Source organism: Lemur catta, chromosome 2 (assembly GCF_020740605.2).
Source record: "Lemur catta isolate mLemCat1 chromosome 2, mLemCat1.pri, whole genome shotgun sequence".
Taxonomy (NCBI): domain Eukaryota; kingdom Metazoa; phylum Chordata; class Mammalia; order Primates; family Lemuridae; genus Lemur; species Lemur catta.
In genome coordinates, this window is record NC_059129.1 from 18,223,478 (window position 1) to 18,250,085 (window position 26,608).

A 26,608-nucleotide genomic window follows, 5' to 3' on the forward strand; every position below is an offset into this window, starting at 1 on the left:
ATTCTTTTAACTTTTCTGAAGATGTGAAAATGTTTGTGATAAAACTGTGGAGAAAGAAAATGAGAGGAGGGTGGGGCAAAGGCAATATATGTAACCTAAGCACTTGTACCCCCATAATATGTTGAAATTAAAAAAAAGAAAAGAAAAGAAAATGAGAGGAGAAAATGTTCCTAGAATAAACTGAAGTGTTTTTAAGTTCCAGTACAATTCTTTCAGAAGCAAGTTGTTGAGCCTACTGGTTGCTCAAGGGCTCACTGTATGTAAGTAAACATTAAATACAGTTATTAACAACCAGCTCTATTAGGAAATAGGAAATGCCTCTCTCATTAGAAACAGAAAGACATTCCTTTCTGAATGAAAGGGGGAAAAAATCCAAGAGCTGGCTAAGTTCTCCCTTTGCCTACTCTGTACAGAAACCTGGGACCAGATCCAAGGCTGATGCCAGGGAAGACAGTATTTGTTTTTCTGAGTTTAACAATCAACTGGGGAACTAGTTGCAAATGCAAATTGCCTGGTCCTACCCAGAAAACAGATTGTGCAGGTGTGAAGAGGGGCCTGGAAGACAGCATCTCTGAAAAGCATGAGGCACTCTGAAAAATACGCCTTTCTGATGGGGGACAGAAAGCAGGACTTTACTCCAAATAGAAAACCCCATGCTTGAGCCACATTGGTCAGGCTTGAGGAGCAGTCAGAAAGGGGAACTTCCAGGCAGTCAAGAAAGTGAGGATGAAAGAGCCATGGTTCTTAACCTGAAGTCCTAGGAAGTCCTGGTGATAACTAGGGATCAAAACAGTTACTATCAGTAAACAACATACTGATGTGCACGTGGTGTTTAGCTCTTTAAATCCTGTGCTGCACTAAAAATAGGCTTCTATATGTGTCTTTTAATATTTCTGTTTAACAGTTTTAATATTAGCTATGTTTTTATGTGAAAAAACATTAGTTAAATGAAACTCTACTAATCACACTAGCTATTAAGATCGCGTAGCCGTAACAAGAGCCTTCTCTCACACTTTATTCTACATGAAGACAAAATACCAAGTATCTTTAAGCACTAAGCTTTCAAGTTGAAGCAGTGCAGAAAGATGTATGTAATAAGGACCTATAAAATGATTCAGGATCTCTGAAATACCATCTCACTACAAAGTTGAAAAGACTGGAAGACCTATCTATGCTGCTTAACAGAGTAAATTCAAATAATGGTCTCTTTTCTATGGATTTCAGACAGAAAGACATGTCCCATCCCTGCTAACAACCATCAGTGCAAACAGGCCTAGCACAGGAAGAGGAGGAAAAAACAGAATCTGGAGGTAGAAACGCTGCAGTTTGGAAAGAGCACAACAATTGGACTCAGGAAACTGGTCTAAAAATCCATATGCTTCCTCTCAGGAAGTGTGTGAACTGCGGCAAGGTACTTACCATCTCTGAGACATGGTTTACTCAACAATAAAATGGTAATACCTGTCTCTCAAAGTATAGAATGAAATGAAATAAAATGTGTAAAACACTTCTAAAATTTTCCTACTATTGTATGCTGCTTTTATTATTAATTTGGCTTTAAGGGATTTAAAGTCTTAGTTATCTCTGCTTTTGAGCAGAAGATGTACCAGTTAACAAAAAATCTGAGGCTCTTTTTCCCCCTCCATACGTTACCAGTGATCTGGCTACAGGCCAATGAAAGCATCAAGTGTCTTGGCTTTGGCTGGATTCACATCTACTAGTTTTGACCTAACCAATCTATCACTTACTTTGCAATGATCTAAATCTTATCATTTATACCTGACTTTTTAAGTGTACAGTGGATAGAATGAAATGTTCCTCAACAAATGCAGCTGTAAACCCTATATGGCTGTGGTCCCCAACCCCCAGTGTCCGTGACCTGTAAGGAACCGGGCCACACAGCAGGAGGTGAGCGGCAGGCAAGCCAGTGAAGCTTCATCTGTATTTACAGCTGCTCCCCATCGCTCACATCACTGCATAAGCTCCGCCTCCTGTCAGATTAGCGGCAGCATTAGATTCTTGTAGGAGCATGAGCCCCTACTGTGAAGTGCACGTGTGAGGGATGTAGGTTGTGGCTCCTTATGAGAATCTAATGCCTGATGATCTGAGGTGGAGCTGAGGTGGTGATGTTAGTGCTGGCGAGCGGCTGGGAATACAGATTAGCATTAGCAGAGAGGTTTGATTGTATAATAAATGTAATGCGCTTGAATCATCCCAAAACCATCCCCCACCTCCGGCTGTGGATAAATTGTCTTCCACGAAACCAGTCCCTGGTGCCAAAAAGGTCAGGCCAACCTTGGGGACTGCCCAGCTTTCATTCCTGAGGGCCCTTACAGGACTGGAGAAAACACAAAAAACCCAGCTCTGCCATCTGGCTGCCTACTTGGATAGTGCTGGTGTCCCAGTATCAGTAGGGCTTTTTTTTTTTTTTTTTTGGAGATAGGGTCTCGCTCTATCACCCAGGCTAGAGTACAGTGGCGTCATCGCAGCTCACTGCAACCTCACACTTCCTGGGCTTTAGCGATCCTCCTTCCTCACCCTCCCGAGTAGCTGAGAATACAGGTGTGCGCCACCATGCCTGGCTAATTTTTCTATTTTTTGTAGGCGGGGTCTCGCTCTTGCTCAGGCTGGTCTGAAACTCCTGGGCTCAAGCGATCCTCCCACTTCAGCCTCCCAAAGTGCAGGGATTACAGGCATGAGCCACCACACCCAGCCAGTAGGGCTTTTTTAATGTTTCTTTATCCTATGAGGAAAAATATGAAGATCAACCTCACCTGGCTTCTTCTAATACTGTCTTTCCATCTGTGTATTAATACAAGATCTTCAATGAAATATCAGCTGATGATACTGAGTGTTTTCCCATGCACTTAGGCACTGTGCTAAGTGCCCTATCTCATCAATCATAATCAACTTCCACTTCATTTTACAGATGAGGGACCTGAAGTTCAGGGGGGTTACAGGTAATCTACTCCCTATCAGCTTGTACGAGGCAAAGCCTAGATTCACCTGGCCCCGGAGTGGAAATTACCTGGCAATATGCTGCCCCTCACACAAGAAAGTAAGTTTTAACTGAGCTCTGAAGAAGGCTCCATGACGTAACTGCCAGCCTACCTCTCCACGACCGTGTGGGCATCATTGAACCGCGCAGCAAACACATCCCCGATAAAGTACTCGGCTAAGCGGCCCACGGCCTGTAGCAGGGAGCTCAGGTCTCTCAGGGAACAGTGCAGCCGCCGACAGTCGTTCTCCGCTGTGATGTTCAGCCTGTGTCCTGGAACAGAACCTCTCAGACAGTTTGTCACAGGAGGAAACAAGTCTCAAAACAAAGCAAGCCACGGGCTGTTTCTCAGTAGTAAGCAGGGAACGTGGGCACGGTCTTCACCTAAAGCTATACCCAACATGACACGTGCTCTAAAGTAGAGGGGGAGGGACAGACAGCATGGGGTGTGCTACCATGAATCTAATCTGATCCCTAAGGATCCTGTAAGGACACCACTGTTTTTATACACAAGGAAGCACACCCGTGGAGGCCCAGTAACTTGCCCAGCATGGGTCACATTTCCAGGGCAAAGCTGGTATTCTAAGCTAAGTCTATGTGACTCTAAATCTGCCGCCTTTTGCACAAGGCCCTGTTTCAGAGTGAAATCTCCATGGGCTGACAGGTAGGATCTGCCTCTGCTAAAAGAACACAGGTGCATTCAGCATTGCAGCCCAAAAGGTTTTTAGGTAGCTATGGAATGAAGGGCACAGGACTCAGGCTCAGAGGACACAGATTCCCTGCCACTTGCTGGCTCTGTGCCTTATCCAACCCTCCCAAGTCTGTTTCCTCATCTTTAAAATGGGAAAAAATGCTACTATTTAATTTACTATTATAAGGGCTAACTTAGTTTGCATTAAAAAAAAAACCCTCTAAGCTAGAGTATTATCCAGTGTTTGTAATCATTATGAATAACAGAGAGCTAGTGCTTTTTCTAAGGTCTGAATCTTACTTTTCAACATAATTTCTTCAAACTGAACCAGAAAGATGCTAAGATGAAGGACAAGAACATCCTCAATTCAGTCACCTCCTTGTTTTTTGGATCCCTGCCTTCACGCATGTCCACAAGACAGCAACAATTTTCAGGCCAGCAAAGAGCCCTCTAAGTTGGACACAGCCCTCCTCCTCCACGTGGGAGGGAGGGGCAGTGACAGTCCGAACACTGTTCCTAGGGCAGCTACAACCCCACTACCAGCTGAACGCTTTTCAAACCTGCTCCCTCCCTCTGCTACTTCAGTCCTCCCCTCTCTGCAGGAGACAAGAGCCTCCTGACTGGTCATCACCAGCCCCAGTCCCACAGTGCTGCATCTCCTCCCACGGTGCTGCACGGCCATCTTCCCAGAACTCAGACTAAGCATATATTCCCCTTAAGCAAGGTGTTCAATCCCTCCGAGGCTCTCTCCCACTAAAGGAGGGGAACTGAGACTCTCTAGTGTCAATTCTTAGGTCTCTCAAGGCCTCACCACCTTCATCTATGCTGCTATGTCGCCTGGACCCACTGAGAACCCCTGGTGCCTTGTGTCTCTGTGCCTCAGCATAAACTGTTTTTCTGCCTGGACCACCCATCATTAAATTCTCTGCCCACCCAAGCCTTGGAAGCCCCTCCATATCCCTCAGACTCACATGGGCATCATCTCTTCCGTTCTCCCACTCCTGCATTCCTCCTGGCACCCAAGCCCGTAAACAGATAAACTAGTGACTGGCAAGGCTGTCTCTGTACTATGAAATCCCTCATGGTGAGGGGCTATGCCCAGCAGCCAGCACAGTGCCTGGTACAGAGTCAGTGACCATAACTGTATGAATGACTTAGATACAGCAAACCAGAGCAGGACAGGAAGTCTCAGGGAGCTTCATTTGCTCACACTGAAGTGGCAGATAAAGTAACAGGCTTAACGCCTCAGATCCTACACCAACTTCCAAGTGAGGAGGCTAGTAACAGTGCCTGGAACAGACCCCAAAGAAGACAGGACCCTAGAAGAGGGGACTTTGCCCAGGGTGTTGTGGCTGCATCCCAAGGAACAGGAGCAAAAAGAAGGGGCAACTCAAGGAAGGACCTTACAAGGAGACAGGCAGTGACAAAGGCCAGCTAAGTCACCTGTTCCTTCCTCCACTTGACAGGGACGCAGTGGCTTGGCGCAGGAAATGGGACTCAGCCTGCAGGCTGCCCTACAGAGCTGGCGGGTGGGCAGCTAAGGAGAGAGAGCCAGTTCCTCCAGCCAAAAAAGAGGGTGGCCACCCACACCGCAGCCAGATGAGCCCACAGAACAAACAGAGGTACTTTTGGTCATGCTTGGTCATACGAAAGGGACACTGCCTCCGTGGGCCACAGAATGCAATGGCCCTAATCTCCCGGTTATATACCTTTTGAATGTCAATGAGATATTCAAAGTCATGGCTATGCTCCAGAGTCGACGTCCCCTGTTGCTCCTTTGCTTACCAACCAAACCTGAGGGCTCTGTGGGAAACTAATCCTTATGGAACATACACCCTGAAATTGGGTATGGGAGCAGTACAGGCCCAAAAAGAGGTACAGCCACCTTTTCTTTCAAAGAGCCACGTGGAAGCCCCTCATTCTTCCTGTATGCAAACCTTCACTTTCAACTCTACCTCCCCACCAAGACCTACCCTGTTCACTAGTTTTCAACTTAATCATTGTACTTAATACCTTCAACTAAGTACCCTTAGGAATACCTAAGAACTAGGTTCTTAATTATTGTAAGCACATAAGGGGAACATTCTGTGTTTCTCCTTTAAAAACCAAACCCAAACACTACCCTAAAACCAAGTTTCCATTTCAGTATGGACCTTAGAGAGCTCGGAAGGCATCCTGCCCAAGCTCTGCCCTCTCCCCTTTCGCCCTCACACTTCCCCATCCCCACCTGGCCCTCAGTCTCTCCCTGGACAGCTGCACTGAATGCTAGGGAGCCCAGTGCCTCCTGAGGGGGCCCTTCCGTCTTTGGACAACTTGGTCAAAAACAAGAAAAAAATGTCTGTAATTCCTCCTTATTGTCCCTGCCTTCTAGGGTAGAACACATAGCTAGCCAGAGCCCGCTGACACATGACAGCCAGGGGGAGATACAAAGACAGGGGTGACATCCTTCCAAATCTCCTCCTGGCTTAACCACAGCCCTGGGTCCCTTCCATTTCCCCTGATACCCTCCTTCTGAGAATCCTTGCCCTCCTGAGCACTCCCTCTAAATGTGCCCTAGCGAAGTGCAATACCTAGAATGGGAAACAGCTTGGAAGTGCTGTGTATGTTTTAAACTACTATTTGAACCACATAAAATTGCTGATATTTGATGACTTCTAACCTAAAAAAACTGTAATTCCATAAAATTCAACTTCACACACATATGCCATTTAAGGTTTGTGTTAATCTAAACTGTAGCTGGTTCTTTTCTGTTCTGCTGCAAGGCAGACAAATACATGGGCAGTAAGTACCCCTAATCAAATTCTCTACCCCTGTCACTCTCTAGCCTAGAAACCTAATATCGCCACAGCAAAATCATGCAAGGCACCAACTAAACTTGAGGGGGCAGGACACAGTCCCACTGTGAAAAGCTGTTCAGATCCACCCACATTTTCCTCTATTTGGCTAAGGCTTAGATTTCTTTCCTCCCCAAAACACAGAACATCTGCAAAGTAGAACCTTCACATGAGAATAATTGTACATATAGGTTTAGAGGGACAAAATATAATGGCTACACTAGTCCTACCTTCCATAAATCATTCTGAAGCTGTCTAGATGTGCTCTAAGCCACATCCAAACAATAACTCCTTGGCAAATCACTGCCCTGGAAAAAAACCTTTTTTCTTTTTTGAAGAATCTGAAGGAAAATCCAAAAAAAAACCACCAAAAAACAAAAAAACAAGCCTAAGTAGTCCCAGCTACTCAGGCTAAGGAAGGAGGATCACTGAAGCTCAGGAGTTTGAGGTTGCAGTGAGCTACGATGACACCACTGCACTCCAGCCTGGGCAACAGAGCGAGACCCTGTCTCCAGAAAAAAAAAAAAAAAAAGCAACCCCCACCCAAAAAACCCCATAATTTAGTTTTCTCTTTTGGGGAAGGTGGAGGAGATAGAGGTATAAAAATTAGTATTTGAAGTACTATACCCTAAAGAACACATAAATCATAAATGAACCCAAGCAGAACAGAAAATATAAGTCTAAAAGTCTTATATATTGTAGCTGAAACAATCTCCTAGGCAGGAAAGCTTGCACGGCTAACTAGAAAAGTTAGAGGGAATATTTAACATAGAAATACTGCCTCAATGAGGAGCGGCAGAAGCCAAATACAGAATGGATACTGTATGGCATAGATGTAAGGACATAAATGCTGTATAAGAGAAACAACCACCAAAGAGCAGGTTTCTTAATCCACATCCAGCAGGAAAGACAAACAGGAAGAGCAAAGGACGACCTGACCTGCAGGGAGCGAGAGAGGCTCACAGCAACTTACATGCCGCAGCAACACAACAGGCTTTGCCTTGGTCCTTACTGAGGCAGTAGAAACAAGATCAGCAGTAGCAGAAAGAAATATTAAGAAGCACACAGAATCTTCTGAATTTGAATGCCCTGACAACAACAGGGGCAGGGGTGGGGGTGGCCTGGGCGGGTGGTCTGTGCTGGGCCACAACTCTATAGGTCTCATTGCCGGCCAAAATGTCTGTGCACCTTATTGTCATAAATGATCACAGTACCAGGACAGAGGAAGAATCGTGGCTGACTCCCACTTATGCAGGTTCCACAGGAAACCCAGGAATTAAAGGCTGGGCTAGAGGGTAAATGCAAATGAAAGGAGGGGCCATAACCTATCGGGGAAAGGGAACATGGCTCTGCTAAGAGGCAGGGAGGCTACTACAGCAGGGAGGTTTTTGAGGGGGTAGATGACTATGGGAACCAGGGAACTCAAGGTACTCAGAGTTTCAACTTTCTAATAGCCTTTGCCTTGGAAATTTGGCTTGTGAGCCACCAAGGGATGGGGGAATGCTTCGTCATGGACAAGAGAGCTCATTTTGAAACAGGAAATAAGTATTTCTCTACCCTGAGAGTTTTTGCCACTGGAGTACATACCAAGGATCAGTGTTGAGATGAGATTTATAAATATCTAGAAGAGCAAAATGCTCTATGAAATTGCGAGTAAACAGGCTTCAGTGAGACCAGATATATGGTATTTCATTTAGGGAAAAATAAGCCAGATTATCCTCTAGGATGAGAACTATGAGTTATCAGTTATGTCTCAGAAAAAGGATTTAAGACACACTGCAGATCTTCACCTGAAGACAGACTCAGCAGAATGTTAAAACGTCAACTACAATACCGATTTGGGCCGGCAAGAGGGCTCATAACTGTAATCCTATAGCACTTTAGGAGGCCGAGGCAGTAAGACTGCTTGAGCTCTGAAGTCCAAGACCAGCCTGAGCAAGAGTAAGACCCCGTTCTCTACTAAAAATGGAAAAATTAGCCAGGTGTCATGGCACATGCCTGTAGTACAAACTACATGGGAGGCTGAGGCAGGAGGATCACTTGAGCCCAGCAGTTTGAGGTTACAGTGAGCTACGATGACGCTACTGCACTCTACCCAGGGCAACAGAGTGAGACTTTGTCTCAAAAAAACAAACAAACGAATGAACAAAAAACACCAATTTGGAAACCTAAGGGTCAATTTGGGGGGACGGGGGGGAAGGCAAGAAGATATGCTTGATTTTTTTTTTATTTTTTATTTTTTAAATAGCTCAAGCATAATTTAGGGTCCTGAGCACACTCTAAATTGAATAGTGGCCCTGAAGGAAAGACCACCTGGGCACCATTATTCCAAGAATGGATTCCACAAACATCTGTAGCACTTCTACACCAATGATTTTCATTAGTGTTGACAGCACATTTTAGAGGCATGTTTGTTTTGAAACGTGTCTTTTTAAAGTTCTTACCCTGTCTACAAAGCCAGGGCCTGCACTTGGGTCATGCCAAGTCCCATCAACCTCCTTGGGCCCATTAGATTATTTGGAAGCTAGTATAGTCATGGAAACAAGCGGTCAAGGGCCACCAAGAAGGGCAGCCTCAGAAAGAGCCGCCCTTGGCGGTTCTGCCATGAATAACAAGCTCATCCAGGAGATGGGCTGCACTCTGGGCAGCTCTGCGCGAGGCTGAAACAACAAGAGACGCACAAAAGAGGGGCTGCAAGCCAGGGCCAGGCATGACTCCTGTAAGAAAAACACCAAAGCAGCAGCACTGTGAAGTGGCATACAGCAGGTGATGGGGTGGGGAGGACATGTGTGTCTTTAAGTTTCTGGTGTTTTCAGCTGGCAAAGATGAATGTCAGATCTTAGTTATTTCAACTTTTTATCATTCTCCATTATACCATCTTGGGATTAGTACCAATAAGCTATGTCATCTTGGGTAAATTAACATCTCTGAAAAATCAATCTCCTCTTCTATAAAATAGGGGTGACTAGTAAGAGCATTTACACCTCACAGGACAATTCGGAAAATTAAGTAACATAAGTGAATAACACCGTACCTCGTATGCAATGAGAGCTCTACAAAAGGAAGCTATTATCATCCTTATTATTACCAACAAAAACGAAAAATGCTAACCCCAACCCCCAAACAGGCAGGGCCTGTGAATGGCAGCCAAGAGCCTTCCCAAGCAGCTACACTCAGGCTCCCATAGGTCGTATAATAGGAGAGCTACCCAGGTGCACCACCATGGCTCTGCCTCCTCTGGAGCTGCTATGATGCCCTTCTGATTCTAAAAACCAGAGAAGAAACTGCACATCACAGGAACATCTAAGGACATTTTCTTTCTAGGGTACTTGCTGGTGTAAAGGACATAAGGAAATATTCTAGAGTTTTTAGTAAGTCCTATTTCTTTGCTCCAAATTAGCTTCTTTTCCAGACACTTCTTTAGAATATACTGTCATAACCTCATTATTTTACCTTCCCCACAGCTTCTCTTTATCTTTATTAGTCTTTTAAAATTTTCCCTGTTTACAAGTGGGGAGCGGGGGGCTGCAGGGAACAATGTTCTGACAGCAAAAGTGGCACTAATGAAATATTAGTCTAATGGTTTTTGCAATGTTTGATTAAATTAGAAAATATTAGCCAGTTTACCTGACCCCGAAGTAACTATAAACTGCTGTAATCCCAAATAAACTTCTAAATTGTCCTGAAGAACTGGGAACTGAAAACAAAGAAAGATTTTTTTAAAAAAAATCATAAACCAAGTTTAAACAGCATTTTAACATTAAAACATTACAAGTACCTATGGGGCGAGGGGCAGCATCAAAAACTTTTCTCTGGGAAACTTTACCCGTAGCTGAGAAGAGGTGGCTCCCCTGTAGTGCCTCCCAACAAGTTCTCTAATTGAGATCATCAATGAACACACAGAATAAAAAACAATGTATCAAAAAAGTTTGATACTTTTTTTTTTTTAAGGAAAGCCAAGAAGACTAGAGTATGACTATTAATTACATGCCTAACTGAGGACATCAAGTTCCCAAATGACCTACACCTTCCAGAGCTGAGACACAGGGCCATATCTCCCTTCAAATCCAAGAGGACCCCTACCATTCTTGAGAGAAGTATCAGACAGGCCTTACTAAAGTGCATGGCAAAGTGAAAAGACAGGCCAAGTTATTGCGGAATCAGTTTCCCTTGCTCATGTAGCAGACAGAACTTCATAATCTGAGTTGTGTCTTTCTTTCTAAAGCTGCTATGCTCACCATTAAGATAAAAACAAGATTAAATATGACTAGCCCTTAAGAAAGGCAAATGGCAAAGTAAAATGGCACTTTCCACGAGAGAACACAAGATAAAGCTGGGCTATAAATATAAAAGCTGACCCCAATAAATTATCTTGCCTTTGAAGAAGAGATGGATTTAATGAAATCTCTTCAAATAATGAGTACTACTTAATGAGTGAAATCAGTCCTTATGACTAAAGATTCCAGCACATAAACACACGCAGAGAGGCCTAGCAATTTGCCAAGGGTAAGCTTTACAAAGACTAGCTTGTCAGCAATATAGCTTAATAAACGACAGCTCCTGCTTGGCCTGGCCACTTTCGAGATACTGATGAAGGCATTAAAGGCATTGGTAGCATTCACATTATATCTAAGACTAAACAGGGATTCCAAAAGTTGACAAGATATTCTGTAAAAATGTTAACATCTGATAAATGAGGGCCAGTTATGGTAATTATTATTCTGTTTTTTAAAAATTCATATGTGTGTGTGTGTGTGTGTATATATATGTGTATATATATATATGTATGTATATATATATGTATATATATATATGCACGCCATGCTCTACGTACAGGGACATAATTAGACTATTCAATCCCCTTCAAATGGTGAGTTACCAGTGTTGAGAAGGCGTGTGTGGGAAGGAGCTCCATCACTTTGGCCACCACCTCCAAGCTCTGACGTAAGTACCGCTGCCACTCCGTCTGCTGCTGTGGGGGAAACACAAAAGAATCAGCTCTCCCAGCCAGGCACAATCTTGCCATCTTCCTTGCCAACCTCTCCTTTGCCTCAAGTCTACTCTCAAGACAAAAAATTTTGAAGAAATGGAAAATGATGCAACCAGAGTATTTGGCACTTTAAAAAGGTCAAGCTAAAATATATCTTTTAACAATGATTTCATAAAAAGCTACCTCCTCAGAAAGCAAAGGATCCATGTAGAATAACCTACTTTTCCCCCTAGCGAATAGAGACAGAGAGGCACTTGTGAAAGGCATCGGTCCCCTGACATGAACTGCACTCCCATGCATACAACTACCGACTCAGGGCCTCGCAGAGTGTGGCCACAGCCAGCCAGCAGCAGCATCCCCTGGGGGCTTGTCAGAAATGCAAATTCGGTGGTCCCTACCCCAACCCTTCAGAATCAAAATCTGTTTTAACAAGCTGTTCCAATGACTCTTATCCATGATGAGGTTTAAGAAGCAAGACTTATCATTCCCCTTGTGGGAGATGAGGAAATTAAGGCTCAGAGAAATTCTAGACCCAGCGCTCTGTTTCCTCCATGCCCAAGGTTGCAGAGATTCAAATCCAGACCATCTGGTTCCAAGTACACAAGGCTCTTTTTAACCCAAACATGCCTACCCGTAAGGTCCTGACCATGCCATGGTCACTCTTGTTTTGAGAATGATTAACAGTTACTCAAAAATTTTAAAGTGCCTGGTGGTTAAGAAAAGAAACCTGGAGTTCTGTCCCTAAAGACATTTTCCTTATTAATGTTGGGTATACCAGCAACAATAAACTAAAGACTGATTTTAAGAAATAGTTTGTATAATACACTCAAAATAGACTTCCTTTCATTCTAGTCTTATTATTTATAAGTATCTCTTTCAATTATTTCCACCAGTATTGAACTATCATTTGTTGCCCAGGGTGGGGAGCACAGGCAGGGTGTGAGGAGGGGAAATACAAAGCACAGAGATCTCACTAAACTGCTTTTCACTGTACATACGGTTTCTCTACTTACATCTCTTGTCCATATAGGTAAAAATGCCTGTAAAATATTTTTTATAGTCAATAAGCCCAAAGGAACCAGTAGGAAATAAAAAAAATTTCAAATGTACAACTCAAAACTGTAAGGCTATTAAGGCTATTCTGGTTTAAGCATGGTCTCTGGAGCAGAGGGGTTGCAGGTCCCAAGTCTCCATTCTGACTCACATCACAACGTGACAATGACGTAAAGTCAATTAGGGAGTGCCACTCACATCGTCATCCAGAGTCTCATCGTCCAACTCCTCCAACTGGGCCTGGTTGTATCTGAACTGGATTCGATTCAACACCTCTGTGAGCAAGAGGACCAGGGCGTCTTCGTACCTACGGGGCAGGGAGAAATTCAACATCAGGTGAAAGGAGGCTTTTAGCCTAGGATTTCAAAGATGCCTCCTGCAATATAAAGGGAATGGTGTCCATGTTGTATTACCATGAGTAAGAAGCATCTAAATTCCTGATGCCTAGTTCATGGGTCAGCAAGCGTGTGAGTGGAACAGCAGAAGGGGTACGCATTTAACTATGTGCCAAGCACCATATACCTTCCCAATGGATTGACCCTTGGCATAATACCCTTCTTTGTCTCCCGTAACAATTTTTATCTTAAAATCTATTTTGTCAGACATTAGTATGGCTACTTCAGCTTCCTTTTGGTTTCTGTTTGCATGGAATATCTTTTTCCATCCTTTTAATCTATTTATGTCTGAATCTAAAGTCTTCTGTAGATAACATGTAGTTGGATTAGGGTTTTTTAAATCCACTCTCTCCCTTTTACCAGCAGAATCTAATCTACTATATTTAATGTAATCATTACTAAGGAAGGATTTCTGCCATTTCTGTATTATGTTCCTCAATTCCTCTATTCTGGCTTCTTTTGTGTTAAATTGGTATTTTCCAGTGTCGTCTTTTAAGTCCTTTCTTTTACTATATATTTTTAAGTTATTGTCTTAGTAGTTGCCCTGGGAATTATATGTAATATAGATAAATATCACTTAATTCAGTAATTCAATGCTTTTAACGGCTGTAAAGTATAAATGGTATCAATATTCTTCTCATGAGGAAATTAAATAAATTGCCAAAAGTTACAAAGCTAGCCATTTTAAACCCATGGCTCCTTGACTCAAAATCTCACGTTCTCTGTATGTATAAATCACCAATGGGTTTTGAGCCTGCTCTACCCAACCCCCAAAACCTAATCTTAAGTCACTTTGAAGAAGACTTAGAAACTAAAAGAAGAAATGGAAAAAGCCTGGGGAAACCCTGACCCTTTGAGCTGTATATCTAAGAATAATTTCTCAAAGAAAATACTCAGAGCCCTAGGTTTGGATGTTTCCCACATGTGATAAGAACCTAACTTGGAAGATACCAAGTTATTATATGCAACAGTTGCTACCATAAGGACCAAAAACCACTCATTTGCAAAAACAAATCATGTCGCCTAAATGCTCCCCTATCCTGAAATGCTTCTAAGACAAGTTAAGGGACTGCTCCCACTCATTAAACACACCACCCACACTGGTTAGTGAGCTCTCAGCACCAATCTACCTGTCATACTTTGTTGTGCTGGGGCTGAGACTACGGAAAGCTTGTTTCTCCCCACTCTGTTAGGTTCTGTCAACAGGGACACTGAAGGAAGACTGGAAGGCAGAAGGAGGGGCAATGGGACTTCATTCTTCCTGTAGGCTGGCTGTCCTGGCACTGCTGCCCCAGCAATAGTGACCTGGCAGCAGCAAGTGGCTCTTCCACTTTCCCAGAACCAATACCATACACCCTCAGAGGTGCCAGCCAGCAGCAGCCAGGCAACACCCTCTCCTCAAAGGAATGGGTCCCAGCTCCATGGAGCCCTTCCTCTGGGCTCCTGCAGCAGCTGGGTGGGGGCCTCACCCTCCCTTCAGAGATCTGAGCCCAGGCTGCATGGGGCCCTACCCCTCTGATCATCTAGATTTCGCTAACCCCAACCTCTTTCCTTTGTACCCCCAGCCTTCCGGGTGGAGCTGCTTTCTGTAGTTATCATTTGTATTTTCTCAGTGTTCCCTTTTTGCTTTTCTAGTCCTCTAAAACCTATTTCATCAATTTCCTACTTTGAATTCTCTGTTAATTTAGTGTGTTTTCTGTTTTCCTGGTGGGACCCTAACTAATACACCAACCAATCTAATACAGTGAGTACTGGACAACAAGATAACCAAAGCCAAAAGACAGCAAATGCCAAGACCAAATAGTCCACCTAATCTAAGTAAGAGCTACAACCCCCGAGATGAGACTCTGTAGAGACAGTCTACAGACCACTTACAAATACTCCTGGACTCTCCTATTTCAGAATTCGGTAGGCACAATAGCTCATTTCTTAACTGGAGACAGAGACACTGGCTACCCACCCCACCTTCAACAATGACTCCCCCACTGTTTGCAAATGATGTGACAACCTAACAAATGCCAGTACTAGAGCATGTCCTTGGCAATTGAGCATGTCCCAGGAAAGAGTGCTGGCAGGAAAAATTCCTAATAAAATTGGCAACATCTGTGGGAAAAATCACCCACTAAAGTCAAAATCCTACTTCAGAGAATTCACAAAAAGTAAGATCAAATGCTTAAATTTGCTATTTATTCAGGACATAATTACTAAAGTTACAGAAATTTCATGCTATACATTGCTATGACAAACCACATTTTCACAATTTTGCTAGGAAAGAAAAATCAACTGCAGACCAGAGGATGGATGGATTCTGTCACTGATAAGTTGTCTTGCTAACCTAAAAGGAAATTTAGAAGCTATAAATGCAAATGATAATCCTAAATTAGACCTAAAATCCTAACTGGCAATTGGCAACTCTGGCTGTAGAAAAACAAAAATATAGCACTTAAATTAACCCCAAGCTAAAGTGCATATAAATAATTGAACTCCCAAAGTATGTGGTGGGAGCTGGGGACATACATGGGTATGGCAGATACTCTGGCCTGCCCAGTAACCCATCTTCCCCTTCTTCCTTAGTGAGAGAACACTGGCATTGAGGCCAATTGAAAGACCACATTTCTCAGCCTCCCTTGCAGATAGACAGGGTGGTCAGTGAGGCACTAGAAGAAGTCACCGGGTGGGACTTGGGAAAGCTTCTTTAGCCCAGGCTATCCCACTTCTCCTTCCTGCTGCCTAAATCATGGGTGTGATGTCTGTAGCACCATGCAGCACCCACCTTTGACCACAAGGTGGCAGTGGAGAGGAAAGTCATGCCTAACACTGGTGGAAAAAACAGGTAAAAGGATCCAAAAATTACCTGACAAAGAACAGAGACACTATTTCTCAAGGGAAAGGCAATCAACAGATGCCAACCTCAAGATGACACAGATGTTAGAATTATCAATGACTTTAAAGCAGCTATAGTAACAGTCCTCAGATGGAAGGCTACGGACTGAATTGTGTTGCGGCAGGGCCCCCCCCCTCCAATTCTTATGTTGATCCCTAAAGCTTCAGTGTGACTGTATGTGGAGACAGGGCCTATGCAGAGGTGATAAAGATTAGGTGAGGTCATGGGGTAGGACCTTAATCCACTAGGACTGATGCCCTTATAAGAAGAGGAAGAAACACAAGAGAGCAATCTCTCCACGCATACCCAGCAGAAAAACTGCATGAGAACACAGACAAGCCACCAAGAGAGCTCTCCCCAGGACAGAAACTGAATCTGCTAGCACCCTGATCTGGAACTTCTAGTCTCTAGAACTGTGAGAAAATAAACCGTCGTTTAAGCCACCAAGCCTGTGGTGTTTTGTTAAGGCAGCACAAGCTGACTAGCAGAGAAGGTGAATGATATGAGAAAGAACCTGGAACTTCAAGAATGCAGGAAAAGCAAGAGAACTGGCAACTGTCTCAGTAAATATAATAGACTATTCCTCTCCTAAGATCTTTAAAATATGGATGATGGGTAAAAGCATAATTTAGAATGGTGTCTGGCCGGTGGCTCACACCTGTAATCCTAGCACTCTAGGAGGCCGAGGCGGTCAAATCGTTTGAACTCAGGAGTTCGAGACCAGCCTGAGGAAGAGCAAGACCCCCTTCTCAAATAGATAGATAGATAGATAGATAGATAGATAGATAGAATGTTGCCTGAGGGGTTTTCAAAGTGTATAGATGGAAAACATACAGCAACTGCAATATAAAGAAGGGAGGGTAAAGGATTCTATATGGTGGTGAGGTTTCCATATTATACTTGTGGTGAAATGTTAATGTGAAAAGTTAAATATATATATTATAATACCCAGAGCAACCATTAAAATACCCATATAGAGAGATACAGTCAATAGATAACATCAAAAAGGAAAACTAAATGTGTATACAACTAACCTCAGGGGATCAAAATAAATGAAGCAAAAACTGATAAAACTAAAAGAGGACAGATAAATCCACAATTATACCTAGAGAATTCACCTCTCTCAGTAATTGACAGAACAAGTGGGATAAAGGAGACACGTGCAACCAATCTGAACACTCCACCCAACAACAGAACACACATTTTTTTCAAGTGCACACTAAACAATCTCCAAGAAGACTGGGTCATAAGACAAACATGAAAAAACATAAAAGAACTAAAATCACACAAATTATGTTCGCAGATCCTAATAAAATTAACTAGAAAACAATAACAAAAAAGATATATGGAAAAGTCCCCAAATCTTGGGAAATTAAACAAAGAGGAAATCTGAAAGAGAAATATTTAAAGAGAAAATATTTTAAATCAAATGAAAGTGCAATCTATTAAAATTTGATAAATAAAGACAAAGCAGCGCTTAGAGGGAAGCTTATAACATTAAATGCTTGTATACACAATGGAGATAAGCCTACAGTCCTCACAAGTTCTGGAAGTTAAATGAAATTATACATGTTAAGGCAACTAAAGAGTAGGTGCCCAATAAATATGAATAAAGGACAAATGAACAAAGAAATGAATTAAAAACACACAGGCAATAAATAGACAAAATTTCAACTCGGATAACTACAAAGGACTGAAGCATAATTCTGTTAGGCTTAAAGAATTCACCCTCCCCAAACTTCCATCCAAACCTCCTATAAAATCCACTGCTCTCCCCTTCCTAGGGGTGTATGAGGCACACAGCCTTGCCTGACCCCTAGAGAGATAAAGGAATGAAATGCAAAAAGGGAACCTACGTTTCTTATCCCTCCTGATAAGGACAACAGTCATCCCTCCCTGTTGTTCCCTAGGGAGATAAAAGAATGGAATGTAAGAGGGGAATTTACTTTCCTTATCCCTCCTGGTTTTTTGAAAAGAATTTATTTACTCCCCCCAGAAAAACCCTCTATAAAACCCAAGGCTCTCCCCTTTTCTCTCATGGACGCCTTTTTCAGCCTCCACCCATTTGCACCCAGATGCTCAAAATAAACAGCATTTTGCTACACATGAGGCTTCGTGTGTCTCTCTCAGCTCTGGACCTAACAAATTCTGGATAGTTTTTTCAACTCAATGAAATAAGACCCCATTCACTTGCTCTTTGGGGCAGATGACAACATGAATTTCTCTTAGCAGGAGCTAGAAAGCTACTGGAACCTGATCTAAACCTAGTTAACTCCTTTTATTAATTGCATCAATATGTCACGTGTAACAGTGGCACTTCCCCTTTATTAAGCAGAATAACCCACTCCAAAGAGAGCAGTAATTTTTCTCATGCTCACCCACATTTGTTTACAGTCTAACCTAATGTCACCCAGAATCCCTATGCTGGCCTGTGGCCAGCACTTGCCAGTATTCTCGTGACAAAGGGGTTCACAGGACATGACTCAATGCCTTTAGATTGCTTCACACATTCTGGTTTCTTCATCTTCCTATAAAAATAAGTTTCTACACAGGTGACCCACTTTACATTGACGAGCACAAAGAGAAAGAAGTGAGAAAGAGGAAGAGAACCAAACTCACTCACAAAGCACCTATGTCAGCCAAGAAACTACAAACGCTGGTCCATTCCACTTTCTCAAGTGCTTGTGGGGAAGGCACAACCATCCCCCAGTACAACTGAGAAAAAGGAAATTGAAATGTGGGCCCTTCCATACCACCTCCTCAAAATGGCAATCAGGACAGTCTACCTACCCCATTAGTAATTTTGCTCAGCAGAGCACGTTACTGAACCTTTATCCCATTAACACGGGGACTCAAGTTCTCTCAAGTCCCTGCCAGCTCTGATCAAGAAACTCTCAAGCATTCTCACTAGGCAAGGAACATTCAGAACTCCAATTTCCAAGTTCCTAGGACCAAAAATAAATCCATGTACACTTGTGCTTCTAAATTTGTAGCCTACGATGCTTACCACTTTGTTGTGATGAATGATGCAAAACCTTTAAACCACAAGGGACAGGAACTGAGTGCTGCCTTTGTGACTTAACCACACCTACGTTTCCCATTTAAGATACCAAGAAAACATTTCTGACTACTTCCTGCAAGATCAGTTGCTTCTGAAATTCTGGCTTAAGTCACAAATTTGATTCCAAAAGCATCTTATCTTCTCTCAGATACATTTTCTCAGTTGAAAAACATTTGATTGCATTTACATGCTCTCAGGTAAAGGTGGTAACTGCCAGTAGCCAGTGCTCTTCATCAGCTGTTCCTACAAAACACCACATCTCTGCTGTATCAGGGTCTCTCAGAATCTAGAGTAGTCACTGCCAAACTTAAAATTTTCATTTAAAAGCTTTTGAGCACTCATTTGTATAAATGTATAATGTAAGGGTGACAGAAAAAAAAACTATAAGCTGAAGTTCAGATATTTTCTTTGTGCACTCCAAGGGAACACCTGATACACCCTTCTTTGTAATCTACTGTCCTAGACCACAAGCAGTTCCCCAGATAGTAGTTGTTCTTTAACAGCATAAACCACAGGCAAGCTTTGAGAGGTTTTTCGTTTTTTAAAGGCATAAAAGTGTTATGTAGGCTGTGCACAGTGGCTCATGCCTGTAACCCTAGCAATCTGGGAGGCAGAGGCAGAAGGACTGTTGAGGCCTGAGCAACATAGTGAGACCCTGTCTCTACAAAAAGCATAAAAATTAGCCAAGCACAGTGGTGTGCTCCTGTAGCTACTGAGGAGGCCGAGGCGGGAGGTTACAGTGAGCTATCATCAGGCCACTGTACTCCAGTCTGGGCAACAGAGTGAGATCTTGTCTTTAAAAAAAAAAAAGTGTTACATATATGTTTAAAAAATAAGTCATCAGAAAGCCTCATTTAAGATGATAATCGAACAATCAATGAAAAATTCCCAGTGTTTAAAGTGGTCAGCCAGAACCACTAACAACTGTGACAACAGATGCCAGATGGCTGGACAGGAAGGTAAACATTTGGGGCTGGGCCAAATGCCTTTACACCATCCGGGGGCCCTGTCACCTAACTCCATGGTCACTGCCCCAGTCAAATGACAGTAACATCATCTACGACTTGTTGTCATCACTGTGACCATTTACCGAGTGCCTAATACACCTAGACACCGTGCCACCAGGTATTTTACCTACATGATTTCCTTAAATTCTAACTATCCTAAAAACAAAACAAACAAACAAACAAAAAAACAACCATTGGTATCATTTACTAAGCACTTACAATGTGTCAAGCATTCTAAATACATTAGTTTATTATTTCATTTAATGTCTCAAGGCTGGCAATGGTGGCTCACACCTGTAATCCTAGCACTCTGGGAGGCCAAGGTGGGAGGATCACTCGAGGTCAGGAGTTCGAGACCAGCCTGAGCAAGAGCAAGACCCTACTAAAAATCGAAATTATCTGGACAACTAAAAATATATATAGAAAAAAAAATTAGCTATGCATGGTGGCACATGCCTGTAGTCCCAGCTACTCGGGAGGCTGAGGCAGAAGGATGGCTTGAGCCTAGGAGTTTGAGGTTGCTGTGAGCTAGGCTAACACCACAGCACTCTAGCCCAGGCAACAGAGTGACACTCTGTCTCAAAAAAAAAAAAAAAGCCTCAAGAACCCTATTTTTTGGAGACAGAGTCTCATTCTGTTGTCTGGGCTAGAGTGCCGTGGCATCAGCCTAGCTCACAGCAACCTCAAACTCCTGGGCTCAAGCCATCCCCCTGTCTCAGCCTCCCCAGTAGCTGGGACTACAGGCACACACCACCACACCTGGCTAATTTTTTCTATTTTCAGTAGAGATGGGGTCTTGCTCTTGCTCAGGCTGGTCTCGAACTCCTGAGCTCAAGCGATCCTTCCACCTCAGCCTCCCACAGTGTTAAGATTACAGGTGTGAGCCACGCCCAGCCCATAACAAATCTTAGTATTATCTCCATTTCACAAATGAGGAAACAGAAGCTTCCAGGGGCTAAGTGACTTACCCAAGTAGGAACTACAAAACCAGGATTCCAGGTCTGCCTGATTGCCAGTCATGGCCTCCACACCACAGAACCTCCCTCCTTCATCCACTGGACAGGTTTTGCACACTATGGCCACCTCGTCTGAAATCGCTCTTAGAAATATTGTACAAAGAAGCAAGAGCTATAACCAAACTGAGTGAAATCCGCAGGCACTCTCTTAAGTAAGTGTGATAAAGCACCTAGGGCCACATCACCTAGTTTGTAACCTCATATCATAACTGCATCTGTGCACTAGAAATATAAGAATCAGGGTTAGTTTAACAGGTAACTACTCTGATCCTACAATGCAAAATACATTTTTTTGCCTCCTTCATAACTGCCATGTGACTGGAATGCATACTGAGACTGTGACACGTATATTTCTGCTAAGAAAACAGCCATCTATTTATTTTCCCCATACGTGGATCCTGCTATTATTTCCCTGGCATGCTGAATCTCCAACTTCCCCTCCTCTTCTCCCCACCCAGTGGCACTAAGATCACATTGTACAGAAAATACACTTTCTGCCTGCAAGCAAGAAAAATGGGTTTGAGAAACATATGGGGGAAAAAAACAAACCTTGTCCCATTTTCCATTTTTAAGAAATACAATAAAAAGTATAAAAGCAAGTATCTCTGGAGTGTCAGATTATGAATAACTTATCTTCTTTACATTTTTCTCTATCTTTTCCTAGTTTTCAAAATAAATACATTTTTAATGACATGTATTTATTCATTTATTTAGGGAATTTTCAAACACATACAAAAGGAGTGAGAACATAATGAACCCCAAGTTCCTATCAACCAACTTCAACATCAATTACCAACACATAGCCAGCCAGCCCTGTTTCTTCTCTACACCAACCTACTTCCCGTCTACCCCCACTGGGTTATTTTAAAACAAATCCCAGATGTCACATCATTTTATCCAATAAATACTTCAGTATATGTCTCTAAAATAAGGGCCATTTTAAAAAATGTAAAAAACATACCACAAAGGCATTAATGTACCTAAAAATTAATAATAAATGCTACTTTTTAATCAGAAAAAAATGAAGAAAGGGTATTTAAAAGAAAAAGGAAGAAAATGCTTAATGGCATTACTGCCTAAACAGCTGATGTGACTCAATTTCCCTGAAGAGATCCAGCTGCATGGCTGCCCCTTTAAACCACAAGAATAACTGGTAAAAATGACTATGTCTAGTTATCAGTGTTTGTAGAATTTACCTGTTGAGAACTGCTTCCTTGTCTCCAAGACGACTTTTTATTTTACTTGTCAGATAGTCCAAAAAGAGCGTCCAGATATCCAAACAAGAGAAGTAACCTTCATGAGTAGGCTACGGTACAAAAGAAATCCAGACAATGAAAATTATTTAATGCAACTATTCCTTAGAAATACACACACGCCAGTGTTTCTTCCAAAACCAGAATGGTAAAACCATAAGCCTATGTTCTGTTCCCTCAGTTTCCCAGTAACCAAAACTAGCCCTTCCAGTCAGTCTTCACCATTGGGCGCTATTGAACCTAACAAGACAGGACAAGGGTACCAGAGAACACATCATTAGGGAGATACTGTGGGGGACGAACTGAGTTACAAAATAAGCCAAGCATGGAAAGGGCTCTTACAGATCAGCTAATTCAAATTTATTTTGGAAGGAAAGAAATTGAGATCCAGATACGAACTGCTCAAAGTCAGGGGTAGGAACAGGTCCTTCTTCCTCCAGCCAATGTTCTTTCCATTACGAACAATTACAAAACCAAAAATAAGTTTCAGAGGCTCCACTGGTGACAGGTTCACCCACTGGAATGTAAGGAAAGTCACATTTGCAGTCTTCCTATATAACAGATTGAAAATGAGCTCGTTAAGTCTGACCCTCAGAGCATTATCCTATTTGCAAAAGTAGGGTATCAAACAGGCTAAGGGCAAACTCTAACCAGGTATGGATAAGGACAAAGTGAGAAGAGCAAGTCTCTGCAGGATCCTGGTGCCTACACCCTTGCACTGGTTAACTTTCTCAAGAGCTTTGAGATTCTATTCCATGCAAAATCTAGGCACTATACTCTCCAAAATCAAGTCCTTCTCACACACATTCAGGTTCAACTTGTGGCCCCCAATCCCTAGCATAGTCACTCAAATTCTCACCACCTGTAAGAATCCATAGGTTTTTCTAGTGACTGCTTCATTGAACCACATATTTAGTAGCAACATCAGTTACGGAAAGGAAAAATACCATCACCTTCTTGGATCAGTTTCCTTCCATTTCTGATCCACAAGGAGATCCAGAAGTTTACACATGCATATTAAAAATCTGGCTAAGAAATAACTAAGATTGTGTGGTAGTGTGCAATGGGAGTTCTGCACCCAAGCTCAAGTCTGAGACAGAAAAATTGTAACTTAAAAAACCAGGCAGACTGCAAACTCACTACCCAAAGGGCAGCCCTGGAACTAGACTTCTACAACTCATTCAGGACCACTGACAGGACCAACCTTAGAAAACTAATGACCATGTCCTGTATCCACTTCATACCTGTTAAAAGCCAGGATGTCTGGAACATGAAATGAACCAGGAGAAAAGCCAAGAAGAACAACTAATAAGCCATGTGGAAATAATACAGGTAGTCAGTGGACAGGCCACTCAATTTGCAAACCCAGGAAACAGAGTCTTGTCCTGGCTTTGACTTGCTGAGCTTCCCTTAAGTAAGTTATCCAGTCTGCCCTTCCCTGGTTTAAAAATGCCCACCAGGCCACTGAAAAGAATATAACTGATCACATGCATATGGAAGTGCTTTTGAGAAAAGCCACCACAAAAATCCAAGTTTTATGGATACGTAAAAGTACTTTACAATTATACATGTCATCCTCTTGTCTTTGAATTAAGGGTTTACTATTAATATATGGCTCAAGGCTGGGGGAAAAAGTGAGCAGATACACCCCCTGTACAACCCACAAACACCACCACTCACATCCATACCTGCAAGCCTCACTGCCCACAGGCTGCCCATGATCCGGCCTTTGACAATCGCTGTGGACACAGGTCACTGAGGTCATAAGGGTGATAGGCTGGCTCTACTTTTGGAGTCACTTAACTTTTCAAAACCTTCACAAACCCATTTTTAAAATCTACCTGTGCTAAGATTTACTTTTCAGATTCCAGGGCTATTTGAGCACTGAAAATCCTGACAAGTTTCCTTAAGAAACTAATGATACCACTTATCTTCCAAGTGGTTTACAATGTTTGGTTTCCATTTGCACTTGTTTATTTGATCTTTACAATAGGCTTGGAAAGTGGACAGATAGCTATTTTCTTCTTCCCATCTTACAGATAAAGAAACCAACCTGGTGCAGTGGCTTACACCTGTAATCCTAGCACTTTGAGAGGCCAAGGTGCCAAGAGTTCAAGACCAGCCTGGGCAACATAGTGAGATCCTGTCTCTAAAAAACTAAGAAAAATTAGCTGGGCACGTTGGCACACGGCACACGCCTGGTAGTCCTGGCTACTTGGGAGGCTGAGATCACCTGAGCCCAGGAGTTCAAGGCTGCAATGACCTGTGATGACATCACTGTACTCTAGGCCAGGCAATAGAGCAAGACACCCTGTCTCAAAAAAAAGAAAAGGAGGGGGAAAAAGAGAAAAAAAACCAAGGCTAATAAGTCAAGTGACCTGCCTAAGGTAACAAGACAACTAAGGACCAGAATCAGAACTAGAATGTGCATCTGAAGACTCCCAGTCCAGAGCCCTCTCCCCTAGGTCATACCATCTCAGGCCCTGTTTTAGAAAGAAGGGGCAAAATGAAAAGTGCAAGACCAAGAAGGAACTGGTGAAGATGCAGTAAGATGAGGGGCAGGTGACAGAGAAATCATGGGCTTGGACAGCCGCCTCCAGAGGCTCAGCGAGAAAGGAAAGTCACAGTAGAGGCCAATACCTGGGAGCACTAGTGGCCAGAGGGACAGGTGGCAGGACACTCAGGTTAAAGAAAAATGCAGGAAAAGAAATAAAAAAAGAGAAATGGTTAAACAAAGATATCAGCACCATCTTTTGTCTTATTACTGTTCTTCCAAAATGTTTACCAGTACAGTCATGCACCGCGTAACATTTCAGTCAACAACGGACCATATATATGACAGTTGTCCCACAGATCATAATACTGTATTTTTACTGTACCTTTCCTATGTTTAGATATAGAAATACTCACCATTGAGTTATAGTTGCCTACAGTATTCAATACAGTAACACACAGTACAGGTTAGGCTGTACCATGTAGCCTAGGTGTGTAGTGGGCTCTACCATCTAGGTTTGTGTAAGTGCACTCCAAGATGTTCACACAACAAAATCACCTAACGATGCATTCCTCAGAACATATACCCGTCAATAAGTGATGCACGACTGGACTAAACTTTCTGTGTGATTTAGAAACAAAAGGCAAAAAAACTGAGTATACTCATAATAACCCCCTAGATAAGAAAGAGAAAAGATACATTTTCCCACTTTACAAATAATGAAGCTATGATAAAGTTAAGATCATACTGCTGGTGAACAGACAAGAACATAAAGCTCTCTCAAGGTCACGTATTAGGTTATTAACTATGAAATGTCCAATTTCCTTAAGTAGTAAGTTGACACTTCTTATTTTATTTTTATTGTGAAAGTACATCTTCAGTCTTTCAAACGCATATTTTGGCTTGTAATTATCTTTTAAATTTATTTTTTAGAGCACTGATAAGTCAAAAATTCGTGTATTTTCGAATAGGAGTTCCGTCATGGAACCAGTGCAGCACAGATGGTTCGAAATATCAATGAAGTGTTTGGGAAGGTTGTGGCTAATGAATACATAGTATGTCGACGGTTTGAGAAGTTCTGTTATGGTGATTTTAGTCTTGAAAATGAGGCGGGTGGGTGACCTGAGACCAAGGTGGATAATGAGCTGAAACCTGTAGTGGAAGCAAGTCCAGCTCAACCTACACGTGAAGTAGCAGCAAGGTCTGAGGTTACTATTCCAACAACACTGGACCATTTGAAACAAATCAGCAAGGCAAAGAAGCTGAATGGATGGGTTCTGCATGAATTAAACGGACGACAGAAGAGAAATCATCTCGAAGCTTGCCTTTCTTTGCTGTCATGACATAAAGGCAAACCATTTCTACACTATAATGTTATGTGTTATGAAAAATGGATTCTTTTTGTCAATCGCAAGCATTCAGCACAATGGTTGGATAAAGATGAAGTGCCAAAACACCGTCCAAAACCAAATACTCATTAAAAAAAGCTAATGGTGTCTGTTTGGTGGTCCAGCACTGGCATTATCTACTACAGCTTCATGAAACCTGGTCAGTTGATTATAGCAGATGTCTACTGCAACCAATTGGATGAAATGATGGGGATGCTTGCAAGTAAGCAGCTGAGACCGGTCAATAGAGACAGGCCAATCCTCTTGCAAGACAATGCTTGACCACATGTCACACAAACAATGCTGCTCAAACTACAGCAGCTAGACTTGGAAACTCTCTGCCATACATATTCACCAGACCTTGCAACAACTGACTACCACTTCTTCTAGGCTTTGGAACAGTTCTTATAAGGAAAAATATTCAATTCTCAACAAGCTGTGGAAAATGTCTTTCAAGATTTCATCACCACTTGCTCTCCAGGCATCTTCAATGCTCGCATAAACAAGCTACCGCGGGCCGGGTGCAATGGTTCACGCCTGTAAT

The 26,608-nt window shown here is 42.6% G+C and overlaps 1 protein-coding gene across 3 annotated transcripts in view; it reads right to left on the reverse strand.

The window, feature by feature from the left end:
* Positions 1-26,608, reverse strand: part of XPO6 (exportin 6) — a 98,144-nt gene that overhangs the window by 19,898 nt on the left and 51,638 nt on the right. For 2 of the 3 annotated variants that reach the window (XM_045542857.1, XM_045542855.1), the window contains exons 9-13: positions 22,126-22,235; positions 12,765-12,873; positions 11,403-11,495; positions 10,151-10,220; positions 3,112-3,271 (exon numbers count right to left, since the gene is read on the reverse strand). In XM_045542857.1, coding sequence (XP_045398813.1) covers positions 3,112-3,271; positions 10,151-10,220; positions 11,403-11,495; positions 12,765-12,873; positions 22,126-22,235 — 542 coding nt within the window. The remainder of the gene's footprint in view (positions 1-3,111; positions 3,272-10,150; positions 10,221-11,402; positions 11,496-12,764; positions 12,874-22,125; positions 22,236-26,608) is intronic. The other variant, XM_045542856.1, reaches the window with a different exon arrangement.